The sequence below is a fragment of the Watersipora subatra genome, chromosome 11, assembly GCF_963576615.1.
Source record: "Watersipora subatra chromosome 11, tzWatSuba1.1, whole genome shotgun sequence".
Lineage (NCBI taxonomy): Eukaryota > Metazoa > Bryozoa > Gymnolaemata > Cheilostomatida > Watersiporidae > Watersipora > Watersipora subatra.
Window position 1 is genome coordinate 22,806,150 of NC_088718.1, and position 17,026 is coordinate 22,823,175.

General features: G+C 35.3%; 1 protein-coding gene across 1 annotated transcript in view; it reads right to left on the bottom strand.

Annotated features, from left to right (window-relative positions):
- LOC137408734 (GDP-L-fucose synthase-like) overlaps positions 1 to 16,779 on the bottom strand; it is a 45,374-nt gene extending 28,595 nt beyond the window's left edge. The window contains exons 1-6 of the mRNA XM_068095314.1: positions 16,759 to 16,779; positions 16,311 to 16,443; positions 14,639 to 14,726; positions 3,386 to 3,500; positions 793 to 921; positions 335 to 408 (exon numbers count right to left, since the gene is read on the bottom strand). Coding sequence (XP_067951415.1) covers positions 335 to 408; positions 793 to 921; positions 3,386 to 3,500; positions 14,639 to 14,726; positions 16,311 to 16,404 — 500 coding nt within the window. The 5' untranslated portion in view covers positions 16,405 to 16,443; positions 16,759 to 16,779. The remainder of the gene's footprint in view (positions 1 to 334; positions 409 to 792; positions 922 to 3,385; positions 3,501 to 14,638; positions 14,727 to 16,310; positions 16,444 to 16,758) is intronic.
- Between the last annotated feature and the right edge of the window lie 247 nt (positions 16,780 to 17,026).

Below are 17,026 nucleotides of genomic sequence, written 5' to 3' on the forward strand. Positions count from 1 at the left end.
GGTGAATCTTTTGGTACCAAATAACTGTAATGTGAATATTGTTGCAAGTCAACTTTTAATACATTCAATTAGTGGACATTTTCAGCTCATTTCATCATTACAACCTTAGATGCCTTTAGCAAACTACCTCCAAGCCTGTACTGACTCATTCCGTTAATTAAGTGATCGTTATTAAAAAAGATTAGAAGCCCATATCTTGCAAGTTGCATTAATCTTTAGCAAAAATAATGGTAAGAGCAGCAAGTTTAATGACTGTTCAACATTTCTATGATAATGATGGTTACAATAATAACCATAATAAGAAACATGCAATAGCAGAGCTCAGATTCCTTACTTGTTCTGCACATCTATTAGTCTCTTAGCGTGAGAGTAACCAAAATTGGAATCATGCGGAGGGCCATTGTGCACCTAAAACAACCCATAGATACCAACTAAATAGAAACCAAACGAGTAAAGCAAAGATTCTTCTGTTCTCAGTAGATGCTCCAAGTGACAAAATCAATTTTAACATAATCCAACTTCATAGACTTTCCATCAATCGCAAAGCCGGAAAAACCAGCACTAAAACACTACATAAGAAAAAAAACTGTATAATAGGGACAAGCTGCATAAGTTGAAAGAATGCTTACAATGCAACGAAAAGGCATAGAAAAGTCCGGTAAATGGGCAGAGACAAATGTCTGTTGTTGGTCAGGACTGCATTTCTTACAGTATGAAGAAAATACCAAATTATGAGGCTAAAATAGACCAGAAAGCAGAAAGGGCACAAGGGTGAATGATAAGACCACATACCATGGTTTCATCGATAGGATAGGTTGTCTTGTCCGGAAATATACAGGTTGACAAGCAAGACACAACCTTTTGTACTCCATGCTCATAGCTTGTCTGTAGCACATTGTCGTTAATGGAAATATTTTTTCTCTGTATAAACAAATGAAACCATTATAACACTGTTTTATAGCGTTAGCATTTTAGCGTTTTAATAGCATACTGCGCTGCATCATCACAGTACACAGTGATATTGTGGTGCATTACGACTTTCTGATGAGTAGATATTTACAGCTACTGCAACTGCACTCCTAGTGCAACAGCACTCCTACTGCAAATTGGCCACTGCGATCTACTTCTATAAAGCATCTGAAACCCAGCAAGTCATGCATACTGCGACTGTGCATTCTTCAAAACTTAAACTGCATGTGTACTGCAATTGCAAATTAGTTTGAAGTTAATATTGCATATCAGCTGATGCTACTGGCTTTTCAAGCATCCGCATTGCATTGTAAAAATTGTCCGCTACTATGTTTTTTCAAGCTCATGAACTTGCGCTGTAACTCCAAGATCATTTCGGAATAGGAAGTCAGACACTAATCACACCTCAAATCGATGAAAATGAGGTCTTTGTATTGAATTCTCATTAAAATTATATATTGAAACCATAACAGGTTTTATTTCAACCACATACAACATGCATATTGAGATCAATTGGTTTGCCTAGTCTTACTCAGATTTATGCAGATTTTTACACCTTGTGATTGTGTTTTGTCTATATCAGTGTCAACTCAATACTCAATACTGTAATAAGTTTTGTCGAAAATGTACTATGCATGTTCGTATAGTGTAATGTACTATGCATGTTCGTATAGTGTAATGTACTATGCATGTTCATATAGTGTACTGTACTGTGCATGTTCGTATAGTGTACTGTACTATGCATGTTCGTATAGTGTAATGTACTATGCATGTTCGTATAGTGTAATGTACTATGCATGTTTGTATAGTGTAATGTACTATGCATGTTCATATAGTGTACTGTACTATGCATGTTCGTATAGTGTACTGTACTATGCATGTTCGTATAGTGTACTGTACTATGCATGTTCGTATAGTGTAATGTACTATGCATGTTCGTATAGTGTAATGTACTATGCATGTTCGTACAGTGTAATGTACTATGCATGTTCGTATAGTGTAATGTACTATGCATGTTCATATAGTGTACTGTACTATGCATGTTCGTATAGTGTACTGTACTATGCATGTTCATATAGTGTACTGTACTATGCATGTTCGTACAGTGTAATGTAATGTAAAGTAATAATATTAGCGTGAAGTAGTAATAATAGTGTGAAGTAATAATAATAGCGTGAAGTAATAATAATAGCGTGAAGTAATAATAATAGCGTGAAGTAATAATAATAGCGTGAAGTAATAATAATAGCGTGAAGTAATAATAATAGCGTGAAGTAATAATAATAGCGTGAAGTAATAATAATAGCGTGAAGTAATAATAATTTTGCTCGACTAGACTTGCAAACAATAAAATCTATGTCTAAACACTCCTTAAAGGTGACTTGCAACAAAATTCACATCACAGTTATTTGGTATCAACAGATTCACCATGTCTTACTCTGTTGTGTTGTCAAACGTGTGTCAAACGTGGAAATATGACTGCCAGCTCTTAAAAGCTCAAAAACGAAAAGCCGCCGTAGATTGGAATCTGTTTATTTATCATAGTCATTCCAGTTTGGTTATCGTCTTGTCACGTATGTTCTCACGTGAATTGAAAGGCCAATTAAAAGCTTAATGTAAAACTTATCGTAGCACTAGTTTATGACAAACACTTCGGGTTTTACCGAAGACCCCGTATCAACAATAGATGCTCGCTACTTTACAGTTTTCTTTCGGCATTATTCAATCGTCAAGTCGTAATCTGATCACGTGACCCAATACTTCGCAAATAATTTTTGCAGCTCTTTTCGAGTCGATTATCACAGGTAACCAACAGGCTCGTCATGATTATCAGACAATGATATATACTCCTTCGAGGTAAGGTTAAAAAGTTTAACAATTTTTTACGGTGAGTTATAAGATATCAGTGCTAAAAGTGACAGCATTACAATGACGATAAAACAGACGCGTAAAAACAATAGACATGGTTTTATTGAATGCGTGAAGTATATTTGTGAAGATATTTCGACGAATCAGGTTGCATGAAAGTGTAAACAGAAACCATCCTGTAACAACTACGTCATATTTGAGCCATTTTGGAAAGCGAATCCAAACTACCGTGGGCTTTGTGGCTGCGATTAACTGTTCGTTTTTTAGCTCTTAAGAGCTTGTAATCACATTCCCACGTCTTTTGCACCTCCAACAAATCAGAGTAAGACATGGTGAATCTTTTGATACCAAATAACAGTAATGTGAATTTTATTGCAAGTCAATCTTTAAGCATCAGAATTTGACCAATCACAGGTGATTAAAAAAATCAAGGTTGTTGATGTATTTTTCCTACATTAATAGACAGTAGCTGTATCCTCTAACCTCGTAATGTTCATAACCTTTACTGCTAACACACAAAAATCGAATCGAGAACATGGTATGTTACCAGAAAATCAAGGTTGTATTTCATATTTCTGAAAAGGCCTCCAACCATGGCAGCTAAATGGATAACATGAGTTGGCTTCACTTTGTCAAACAGCTTCTTGACAGCATCTGCATTGCTAAAAACAACAGAAACTCATGAGTGAGAGCATAGGAGGGCACATGCTTGCAGCTTTTACTTGTGACAGACTTTGTCGGTGGTACCATTTACAGTAAGACGAATGGACCCAGATAGCCACCTCTTCTGCTACCATGTAAATAACACATCATAAGAATTTAGACTTGTGTTCCGATATGACAGCCCCTATAGTATTGCAGAGCTGGTTCAACTTTAGACAGACCAGAGAAGGAATGGAATAAAAAATATCAGTCATATCAGTAGAACTGTATAATATTTTGCTAATGTGTACAAATTCCAATCTGATAACTATGTACTAACCCTGTAATAAACTAAAAATTCCCCTGTCATACAGCCCACGACATGAGTGATAATTGAAAAAAGAAAAGGTACTGCTGGTTGAGAAATGCAATATTAGCAGTTAAATGGCACTGCAATAGGAGAACTGCAATGGTAGCTGTAATGTACTAGGTGTTATTATGTACAACAAACAACAATAATGACAGGAAAAGATCTATATCTCTCCGCTGCAATAGGAGAAATGCAATATTAGAAGTAAAATGGCAAGCTGCTGTGTAATATACACAGTTTGAAAGTTGGTTGTGTTGAATGTAGAATGGTTTTGAAAGTATCTGTAACAGAAAGAAAGCATTAGCATTCATGTGGGTCTGGAAGTTTTTTTTGCAAACTGGAGCAAAATAAAGAAATGGGTCATGTCACAGAAACCATGGTTAAGTCGGGTGTGTGAGATTTAGAGTTAACTACACTAGCAGAAGCAGAAAAATTTTCAGTTATTTTGCAAAAATAAATTTGATTCCAGCTTAATTACAGCAGATTTTATGGTCAATAAACTGAATGCATGTTTACCATTAATGCGAAAACATAGTTCTGAGAAAACTGGTGTTAAAGTTTGAGAAACGAAAACCAATGCACCATTTTGTTTACATTTACCAATATCAAGAAGTTGTGATATATATCTATATTTCTGTATTTACATCCAAAAAATTATGCTGAATTTAAAAATCTAAACAGATTTTAGCTGGTTGTCATAGAAATAGCTGTATATCTATAATAAAATATAGGCCTATCACTTAATTTGGCAGATATTAAAAACGGCTTGGCAGTAACGCGATATTGGGCATGGCCGTAGTATCATCAACAAAATCTTTAGAAAAATAATAACACTAACATATTGCACACTAGCGGTCACTATATACTTCAATCTTGTAAATTCGAATGATTATTCTTATAATTAAATACTGTAATAATCTTATAAGAATCATTACAAAAATATCATCGTCCTTTCTTTTACTTTCTCTGCTTTGGACATCAGTTGGAATACCTAAGTACTCATTATAGGTGTCTAAAATGTCAGAGTTATCTTTAAAATCGGCAAGAAAAAAACGATTACTTTTCAGTACTTCTACGTTTATTACAGAAACCTTCGGCAATTGGACAATGCCATAGACTGTGAAATGTGCACGTTGTTCTCGTGAAATGCGCACGGCTTTATGGTTCTACCATCTGTCGCACGGCTTTATGGTTCTACCATCTGTCGCACGGCTTTATGGACGTTTTGTTGGCCAGTTTTAATTTTGATTAAACAAGGCTTGTCAGGTTTTAATGGCAATTTTAGGCCAAACTAACCTTTCTATTTATGTATAATCCGATCAGATAGGTAAGTTTTAGAATATTGTCTACACTTTTCAAAGACTTGGTAACATACATGCATTTAAATAGGTTTATATGTGTTTTGTATCAGTATTATACTTAAACGACTCCACACAAAAATTGTTAAATTTTTTAATGGGATTTCAGTACAAGGGTTTAGGTATGGCCGTTGATAAATAATTTTTGGGAGTTGTGTGCACATATGCATTTATCATAAAGCTCCCAACACTCGCTTGGCTCGTGTTTGGTCGTGGGATGATATAGAAAGAGCATGAGTTAACATACCTGGCCTAATAAAATTGGCAAATACAGTAACATGAGCGCCAAAACTGAGCACCTGAACAATCTGAGCGCCATGGCACTCTGTTTTTCAACCCTTCTGCTATAGTGGTGGACAATTGGAGGTGGCGTTTAAATAGAGGCTGTTGTTGTATTTTTCAAATGGCTCGTCAAAATTTTAGGAAGATAACTTTAGCCCTTTTACGGGCAAAGCGAATGCCACCTATATTTTGCCCTCTTTTTTCCAGTGGGGCTGTATTAAACTTTTTGGATGCAATAAGTCTGCTAACTTAGCTCCAATTTGTCAAAGATCTCTTAAAGGTTGACTAACAATAAAATTCACATTACAGTTATTTGGTATCAAAAGATTCACCATGTCTTACTGTGTTGTGTTGTAGGTGCCAAATATGTGGAAAGTGGAAATGTGATTAAAAGCTCTTAATAGCTCAAAAACGAAAAGCCGCCGTAGATTGGAATCTCTTTATTTTGATGACGTAGGCATGAAATTTGGTTATTGTCTTATCACGTGATGTTCTTACGTGAATTGAAAGGCCAATAAAAAGCTCAATATAAAACTTATCGTAGCACTAGTTTATGACAAACACTTTGGGTTTTACCGAAGACCCTGTATCAAATATAGATGCTCGCTACTTTACAGTTTTGTTTTGGTTTGGTCTAATCGGCAAGTCGTAATCTGATCATGTGACCCAATACTTCGCAAATAATTTCTGCAGCACTTTTCGATTATCACAAGTGACCAACAGGCTCGTCATGATTATCAGACAATGATATGTACTCCTTCAAGCTAATGCTAAAAAATTAAACGAATTTTTACGGTAAGTTATAGGATATCACTGCTAAAAGTGACAGCATTACGATGACGATAAAACAGACACGTAAGAACAATAGACATGGTTTTATTGAATGCGTGAAGTATATTTGTGAAAATATTTCGACGAAAAAGGTTGCATGAAAGTGTAAACAGAAACCATCTCTCACAACTACGTCACATTTGAGCCATTTTGGAAAGAGAATCCAAACTATGGTGGTCTCGTGTGGCTGCAATTTTCTGTTCATTTTTGAGTTTTTAAGAGCTTGTAATCACATTTCCACATATTTTGCACCTACAACACAACAGAGTAAGACATGGTGAATCTTTTCATATCAAATAACTGTAATGTGAATTTTGTTGCGAGTCAACCTTTAATAAATATGCATTGAGAAACCCAAAAATATCTCTCCAAAAAATCATTGCAATTAACCTGCGATGATATTATAGCCTGTGTACTGCTTTGCAATTTGTTGGAGCTTGCAATTTTTATTTCATTTTAAATTTGAAAACATTTTTTTATTTTATATCTCTATTTAACAATGTTGCATAAAAGCTCATTACACTCATTGACATGTTTGCTACAGATTGCAGCCAAAGTTAGCTTTTTATGTGCAATAGAAGAGGAGTTACGAGCGCCGATCTATTGTAAGATCAGATTACTGCAATGATGCTGTCAAATAATATGCTATAAAACTGCAAAGTTATAAGTTACCGTAAAACCTCTAATTGAATGCTACCTCTATTTGAACGCCACCTCCAATTGACCGCCACCCTGAGAAGAGTTGAAAAATAGAGCGCCACTCTCTAATTAAACGCCACCTCCATTTGACGTCCACTTTGACATTCTTTGAGCTTTACATGCCCCTAATAACAACTGATCAGGAGAAAAGTGCCTGCAAAATCGTATTAATAATAAATCGTTTATACCAGTAACAATTAATTTTTTTGTTGTTCAATTCTAAAGCTTTTCGTTTTTTGTTGTTGAAACTTTAAAAGTAACACCATAGAAATAATCGATAACGATCTCAGGCTAGTAGTAGTTCTCTGGCTAACACGGTCTTCCTACTTCAAAGCAGTCTACTATATATAAAAAACGGTTTAAATTTTACGATGGTAGAATAACTTTCAAAACAACGCTATAGAAATAATTGCTGTCTCAGGCTAGTAGTGGTACTTTGCTTAACGCGGTCCTGATACTTCGAAGTACATGTACATATAGAAAAACCGATTCAACTTTACGATGGTAGAACTTGAAAAGCAACGCCATAGAAATAATTACTAACTGTCTCAAGCTAGTAGTAGTTCCTTGTTAAAGGCGGTCCTAATACTTCGAAAGATATGCATATAAAAACCGTTTTGGACCAAAGGTTAAATTTCGCGAGCAAATTTTTACGCATCGCAATGGTGCTAAATGCAGTGCGTGAAAGTTTTGCTCAGCTAAAAAATTGTTTGGACACTAATATCAACCAGTTCAGCAGTGCAAAAGAAGAGTTGAGACAAGAATATATTGTGGAAGGTACACTAGAAGATGTTTTCTCCATCGACAGCAACAATCAAAACGCAGCTAAACGAGCAAACAATGGAAATATTTTTGTTTTAAATTTTTATTTTTATAAGTTCTATTTTGTTGTTTCTGCATATAAGATAAGTATGGTTCATTTATGTCACTTGTTCAAGAAAATATATTTGTTGTATGTATATTTAATAGCATGCTATTTAATAGCATGCTATTTAATAGCATGCTATTAAATAGCATACTATTTAATAGCATGCTTGTGGCTATTTTAACATATGAGCATCGATCGTTGTGAGCCATGTAAGCACATCAATTATATCAGTACTGTTTAAGCTTATCTAGGTTCTTCAATATTTCGGCTTTCAAATGGGCCATTGTTTGACATGGTGAGACAGACATTGGTTGGTGTTTATAGGATGTTCCTAGAGCTCTACCACAAAAATTTTCAATGGTATAGGCTCGCAAATTATGACATCACAATTTTTATAATCGGTGTTGTGTGCTCTTACTGCTTATTTATCTACTACAATAATGACGCTAGTGGCAGGCGAAGGTAGGACAACTCCAGAAAACTAATGAAGATGACAAAGGAATCAGTGTCAATAGCTTTTCCTGTACAGATTATTTCTATGCTAAATGGCTCAGACTCCAAGCACCATACTATGTTTTCTCGATGATATTATGCACTAGCCCTCTCTTTTTATTGTGATGTTGAGGGGCATGACTGAGGCTAATTAATTTCAAGCATTGCGTGACCTCGCCAGAGTGCAATTTACCAGGCCTGTATTCACTGGTTGCAAGTTGGGGCGGCTAATGTTAGGCGACTAGTTATGAACACCTGGGGGTGTTGAGGGGGCGGTGTAAGCCCCCAAAAGGTTTTTCTTATGTAGGGCCTCAGCCAGCCCCCCGTGTGAAGTTTTAAAATATTTTATTGGAAAGTATCAACATTTTTCTATTTTTTGAGATTTGTTTTGTTTTAGGTGATGTGACTGACGAGACGTTTTTAAATTAAAATAGGCAAAACTTGACCGCAGTTAAAAAGCTCAGAAAAAAACATCTTTTTCTTTTGAGCGTTTTAACAAAGATAATTTTGCCGATTTTATTTTAAGTTCATACGGAGGTTTCCACGCTTTCGATGGGACATGGCCAAGCGGATGTTTATTAAAACTTGATATTTTGCAAACCTTTATAAAAGCCGTTAACTACTAAAAGTTGATACTTGTCTCTATGGCTTGAAATAAAGTGATATTTTACAGCGATAAAAACCGTATCCATAGCCGTTGGGCAAATAACTTTTCGAATAAATGATGTTGAGGTCGAGTTATCTGAAGCAATTTATCATTGCGTGGGAACGGACCAAACAAATCCGTTCGAGTTAACCTTATGTTTGAGATGAAATGGTACATTTTATCCGAGGGCGAGTTATTCGAGTTTGACTGTACTTAGCCACGGAAAGTTCCTAAAAAGTTGGGACAGCTCAGCCGGCCAGCCGCCCCAGGGAATACGGGCTTGCAATTTACATATGGTCCAACGACCACGCCACTGCAGGTCACAATTTAATCACCTTTATCAACGACAGTATATTTATTGAAGCATAATCATATTTAAACAGCAACATGGGAAGCAATACGAATTCCTCAGATAATAATACTACTACAACAGCAACTACTTCCACAACTAATGGTGCTAAAGGCGGCAAAGGACAAACAATGCCACCATATAAAACGATGTGATAATATTTACTATAAATGTTTAAAATGAACGAAAGGATGAAAAAAGCAAACTAACAATCACCCGAAATCCATTAACCCAGAACATGTGTTTATATTGGTCGGATGTTAGCATTGTTGATTATCTAAAATCCTAATTAGTGCTCTTTGGGTTTAAGAGCACTGATTGTCAAAGAAAAGGGCAGCCTCAATGGCAGCGAAAGGGTACGATGACCTAAGACTAAATGCTATTTATGACATCACATTGTGGAAACCACAACCAAGTGTTTTTTATTGCAGGACATACTTTTGACACCCTGTTTTTCATTGTTCTATTCATTATTCATTGTGTATTGAACATAGGCTTATTCGAAAGCCAAGACTCTGAAGTACCGAAATATATGATAAAAGTACTGATATAATTGATGTGCTGGAAGATGGCCGCAGGAATGTTATTAAATAGAAAAAGAGTGTATGTGCACTATAGCTTTCTATTGCACATAAAAAGCTAGTTTTGGCTGCAAACTGTAGCAAACATATTAATAAGTGCAATGAGATTTTATTCAACAATGTTAAATATAGATATAAAATAAAAATATTCAATTCAGAATGAAAATTAAAAATGCCAACAAATTTCAAAGAAGGACACAGACTGTAATATTATCGCAGGTTAATTGCATGCAATAGATATCAACTGGTATAGATATTTCTTGATTATGTTATAATTCTCGATGCACCTTCATTAAGAGATCTTTGATAGGTTTGAGGTAAGTCAGCAGATTCATTGCATACAAAAGGTTTAATATCACTCTACCAAAAAAGAGAGCAAAATATAGGCGACATTTGCTTCACCCGTAATAGGGCTTAATTTATTTTTCGAAAATTTTGATGAGCCATTTGAAAAATAGACCGCCAGCCTCTATTAAAACAATGCCTCCAATTGACCGCCACTATTAAGGAAAGGTTGAAAAATAGAGTGCCACGGCGTACAATTAAATATTTTACGGTATAAAATGATAATCTATCAAATGTTAGAAATATATATTCATGAGCAAGTTACTTAAACAAACCATACTTATAATACATGCAGATACAAAAATTAAAGTTTAAAAACAAAAACATTTGCACCGTGTGCTCGGTCAACTGCATTCTGACTGTTGCTTTCGATGAAACGAACATCTTCTGTTTGTCCAATACCTTTCACCATGTCTTCTGACCTCAACCCTTCTACTGCACTGCTGAACTAGTCGAAATTAGCATCCAAACAATTTTTGGCCGAGCAAAACATTTACGCGTGGCATGTAGAACAGGCGCAAAACATAAATAAAAGTTTTGCTCACTAAATGCAACCTTCAGCCTAAAATTAGTCATTCATCTATCATCCTAAATGTAAACCGTTTTTATATACATGTGCTTAGAAGTATCAAAATCATGTTAACCAAGTAACTACTTGGTTACCAGCCTGGCCTGAGACCGTTATTTACTATTTTATGTTTTAAGTTTCAACGAAGAAAACAAAAAGCTTTTTAGTTGGACAGCAAAAGTATTAGTTGTTATTGATGTAAACAGTTAATTATTATTACGATTTTGTGAACAATTTTCGACTGATCACTTGATATTATGGATTCATACAGATCAAAGATTGTTAAAGGTTGACTTGCAACAAAACTCACATTACAGTTATTTGGTATCAAAAGATTCACCATGTCTTACTCTGTTGTGTTGTAGGTGCCAAATATGTGGGAATGTGATTACAAGCCCTTAAAAGCTCAAAAACAAAAAGCTGCCGTAGATTGGAATCTGTTTATTTATCTGCCGTAGTCATTACAGTTTGATTATCGTCTTGTCACGTGATGTTCTCACGTGTATTGAAAGGCCAATAAAAAGCTTACTATAAAACATATCGTAGCACTAGTTTATGACAAACACTTCGGGTTTTACCAAAGTCTCTGTATCAAATATAGATGCTCGCTACTTTACAGTTTTGTTTCGGCATCATTCAATCGTCAAGTCGTAATCTGATCACGTGACCCAATACTTTGCAAATAATTTTTGCAGCACTTTTCGATTATCACAGGTAACCAACAGGCCCGTCACGATTATCAAACAATGATATGTACTCCTTCGAGCTAAGGTTAAAAAGTTTATCGTTTTTTACGGTAAGTTATAAGATATCAGTGCTAAAAGTGACAGCATTACAATGACGATAAAACAGACGCGTAAGAACAATAGACATGGTTTTATTGAATGCGTGAAGTATATTTGTGAAAATATTTCGACGAATGAGGTTGCATGAAAGTGTAAACAGAAACCATCCTGTAACAGCTACGGCCCATTTGAGGCGTTTTGGAAAGCGAATCCAAACTACGGCGGTCTCGTGTGGCTGCGACTAACTTCTTTTTTTAGCTTTTAAGAGCTTGTTATCACATTATTATATATTTTGCACCTACAACACAACAGAGTTAGACATGGTGAATCCTATGATACCAAATAACTGTAATGTGAATTTTGTTGCGAGTCAACCTTTAAAGTGGCGGTCAAATGGTGGTGGCGGTCAAATGGTGACAACGTTCAATTAGAGGGTGGCGCTCTAGTTTTCAACCCTTCTCCCATACTGGCGGTCAAATAGAGGTGGCGTTCAAATAGAGAAGGCATTCAAATAGAGGTTTAATGGTATACTGCATAGAGATAGGCTAATAATTAATGCGAAACGCACCTACTCTGCAATGGTGCCACACGCCAAGAATTTCATAATTTTTTTATAACAGTGTTGATCATTGATACACAGTGGACTTGTAAGTTTGAGGTTTCACCGTTTCACAGACTTGCATTGACCTCTAAGAAGAATTTTGACTTGAAAAGTATCAGAGACCGGTGCGCCATTTGCCTGCGGAAAAGTTATATTCTTTATTTTCCTTCTGAAGTGCCTATTCATTCATTTCTTCCCAATTCTTTTCTAGACATTCTCGTCAATCTGAATCAACTTAAATTTCTATCATTCTCTTACCCACTATTACTCTGAAATATACTTACCTCTGTCAATAAACACAGGACATAGACACAGGAGTTAATACATGGATTATGATGATTATGATGAATTCAAGGGCGGTTATGGACAGATGTAAGTATATTTCAGAGTAATAGTGAGTAAGAGAATGATAAAAATTTAAATTGATTCAGTTTGATTGATTAAAATGTCTAGAAAAGAATTAACAAAAAAAGAATGAATAGGCGTTCAAGAATAAAAATAAAGAATATCACTTTTCTACTGGCAAATCGCATATGGCGCACCGGTCTTTGATAGAAAAGCTTATATAATATTTAAGTGACAAAAAGGCTAAAAGTGAAACTTGTAGAGTTAATTATACTGAAGAGACTATTTGTAGAAAGGGCAAATAATTGTGCTTCAATATATAATGCGCACATTGATACCAACCCTATGATAGGTAGCGACAACTCATCAAGTATAATTAGCACAGCATCTGATTCAGAGCTGTAGCTGATGTAAAATATCATATCAAAAAGTGTATCAAATAAAATGTGGAGCTAATTCAGACACGACATACTTATCAGAGAATATCAGAGAACTGGTCAGGAAGGTGAGTTTATGTGAGCTGATGACTCAGCAACTGTCACACTGTACCTCGACATCAATTGCTCAAGGCAACTAAAACACTGATTGTATCTTGACTCCATAGCTAACTAAAATTTCTGAAATATATTATGCTAGTCTAAAGGTGAACATATCACGTACTATGATTCACCTGACAGAATGTACAACAACATGACCGAAATAATAGTTGGTATTTATCAAACCAAATGTTATCTAATTTTTTACATTTAATGCAAAAAATTTGATCAAGAATCAGTAAAAAAAATTGCATTATAGCCTAACCATGTTTCACTTGACTATAAACAAGCCAAACAACAGTAATTACATAGAACCTTTGCTATTCTGCATTTATATAGTTCCTTAAGGTGATTGATAGTTCCTCAAGCTATTCAAATCAGATACTGCGAGAGTCACAGGTATTGAATGAACCAGCATGGAATTTATTAGAGATGCCCCGATTCTAATTTCACCAGCCGATTCAGATAACAATCCAATACACCGATTCTTATTGAAAAAATAATCCGATTCAGATCTTTTGTCTTGCATAGATAATTGTTAATTTTATTAAGCAAAGAAAATATAAATACTGGTGTATTTGTTTGTATTCATAGTAAAAAATATACATGTATATATAGTCACATACTGACATTATGACATACCGTGCATCTAGTAACAAAACAGTCCATGTTTCTTGTAATCTGCTATTAATAATGGTAATTACTGTTAGTATCTCTGTGATAATGAAGTCTCTCTCTTTTACTGCTGAACGAACTGCTGCGCCTGTACAAGTTTAGAGCAAATAAATATTTTTCTTAACTACCGTTAGTGATTCAATTATCTCAGAGAGACGTCTTTATCTTCCATCACTATCGATATAGCCTGGCGTACTGAAGGACTCACTTGCCACAGATGATGGAGAACAGGCTGAATACCGATAGGCTACTGAAGTTATTTTATGCGATGCAAACAATACATCATATCATCAGGATCAAGAGAGATAGATAACTTGATGCATCGACTGCTCAAATTACTTTCGTAATGCTAGCGCATAGAAATATTACACCGCATTCTTGTTTCCCATCATAGTGTTTTTGTTCGTGATTGGCTGCAATAAATCATATCGCGGTAATTGGGAAATACCGCACTTGGTGATTACGTCCTGACTAAAGCCAAAAGATTTCTTAGCTGTGTTGATGTGTATTAGGCTATAGACATGAAATAGATTGTGTGACAGGCCCGGAATTCATTAGGTAAAAGTAAGAAACTTGCAGCTGATGATTTTTTTATTAGTGTAGCAGGCTAAAATACGGTTTTCTGCTAAATAGTTTATCTGTAAAAAGTATCTGAAGTTTCCGATTTTTTAAGAAAAGATCGGCCGATACCGATTTAGATACTTAACACCCATATCGGCACCGATACCGATATTAAAATCGGGGCAACTCTAGAATTTATAAGAATGTGTAAATTATTAAATAACATTTTAAACAAACCAAGATTAATGTAACTCGACAAAACTCACCTGAGATCAGCTTCTTTGCTTGTAACAAACACCCACTTCTCTTCTTCACGACACTCACCTGTTGAGACCACATGCTCTATGGCTTTACCTGTCAGATAAACAAACCGTAGACGAACGAGCTGTGAAGTTTACTTGACTCAATACTATAGTTTGGAACTAATATAACTAGTGTAATTTGTATCAACGACAATGTTAATGTTTCTCTCCTCACCTGTCCATGTGAGCAGCCGACTCAGTTTTGACATTTTTAAGGTAAACAAAAATGATTTTACTGCCTATATAAGAATCTTTTTACTGATTCATGTAAATAGAAGCTTATAATTTAAAACTATGTCTTTTAATGCACAAATTTTAAGAAAAGTACTTAGTTAAAATATTTGTTGTTCACTATGGTTGATAATCTAATAAAAACTAAACTTCCAGATTTTTGTTTGCTGAACACTCATACATTGACTGCTAGTTTTGTTTGCTGAGCACTCATACATTGACTGCTAGTTTTGTTTGCTGAACACTCATACATTGACCGCCAGTTTTGAATAAATTCATACGTTAATTTAGGTAGTTAGAATAAGAATTTTCACTTCAAAACTTTTAAACTTATGGCGCTTTCTTTAAGTACGTCAATTTTGGAGCAGGTCTCAAAAAAGGGTTTCCTAGATTGAACAACATCAACAGTGAACTTTGTCGAAATATTAAAAAATATAGTTTTCTGGCTTGTAAAAATTATTTGTGTTTGATACGTAATAATGTTTGATACGGTTATCTGGTAAAAGCTGGTAAACTTTTCCTGAACATAAGCGTTTGAAATCATTGTTACATCACTTTGAGCATGACAAAACTAACAATTCAGCTATTTTGTAAAACATTGCCTTAAAATTCCTTTTTTAATTACATAAAATCAAATTTTATGGCAACATTTATGATGAAACTCTGTCAGTGCGGGATAGTTCTGGTGTTTTTGTTTGACAGCAAAGTTGAAATGTGACAATGAATCCGTTAGCCAATCGGTGCAGGCAATGAAGTGTCGGTCTACTATACTGAATCTCATGAGCTCGAGTCTTGTACAAAGCAATTCTTTTGAAGAAGTTTAATCATGGTTTGAAGCAAGATGGCAAGACGATCGGAGATTTATAAAAGTATAAGCATAAGTAATCGACTGCCTTCTGGCATTGCGAATAATCTTTACCGCAATTAGTGCTATGCGACGTCAAAACATTTTCGTGTGATGAAAGAGTTATTAGAGCAGACTATGGCTAATGTAACATGTGAAAAAGCGGGCCCACTACAAGCAACGCCGGACTCAATTGACAATTTTACAAATTTCATTTTCCATATAAATGCGCCATGATGTATCTGATAGAAACTCAATGATATGCATTTGCATGCATAAAGGACAATTATCCTAAATGAACGTGTTCACAGATTACTGTCGTGGAAGCGGTGTAGGAATTTGACTTGAAAATCTACACGAGCGGCAGGTTATCTAGTTGAAAATGATTGTAACCTAAGTCAATTATAGGCTTACTGTTAGTAATTACTATATTAACATTTTAGATTTTACTAATCTGCTTTGCCCAAACTATGTAGTAAAATTGAAGACATATTTAAGATGAGATCAAATTTCCTGTGGGAGTGAATAAACACATCCTGAATTTGACCAATCCAAACTTACCTACAAGTCCGGATCCACCTGTTACAAGAATGATTTTGGTAGAATCAGTCTGTGAAGGAGAGGAACGAACTTCCCATAAGCTACTCTGTGACATTTTTGAAAGTTTCTTCCGACCAGTAAAAAGACAGATACTCTAAATGCATATCAAAAAAATACGACGTTAGTTCATGATATACAAGCACGCAGATGTAGCTCTTAAAGAAAAGCAAGGATGCGAATTGCTACCTCACTGCTACAGCAGGTGTACGTATATCCGAAGTCGATTAAAGTTTATTGACAATTATGCAACCGTCAACGAACACGATGCCATTCATTTTTAACAGATACATAAAACAGTCACTGTTAAATACCAGTTTATATGAACGTTCACCACTACAAATCACGAAAGAAATAAATCGTGCAAGAAAATCGATCATGCTATGTGTGAACAAAATGAAAACGCACTTACAAGAAAAGTTGCCCAGACGACTTTGTTTCAGCAGTGACCTGGCTAATATCTGACGAATACGATCTGACGAGTACCTAACGAATAGACGCATACGTCCCTCAATGTTTACCATATCGATTCAAGCATAGCTATTAATGACACGCGGCGTGTCATTTATAACCAAGCCACTAAATCCAAGCCACACCCATCACGATTCTAGTTAATGTGTAAGCAACTCCTAAAACTTTGTTGGCAAAACTCACGAGATGCATCATTTATAGTAGCCTGG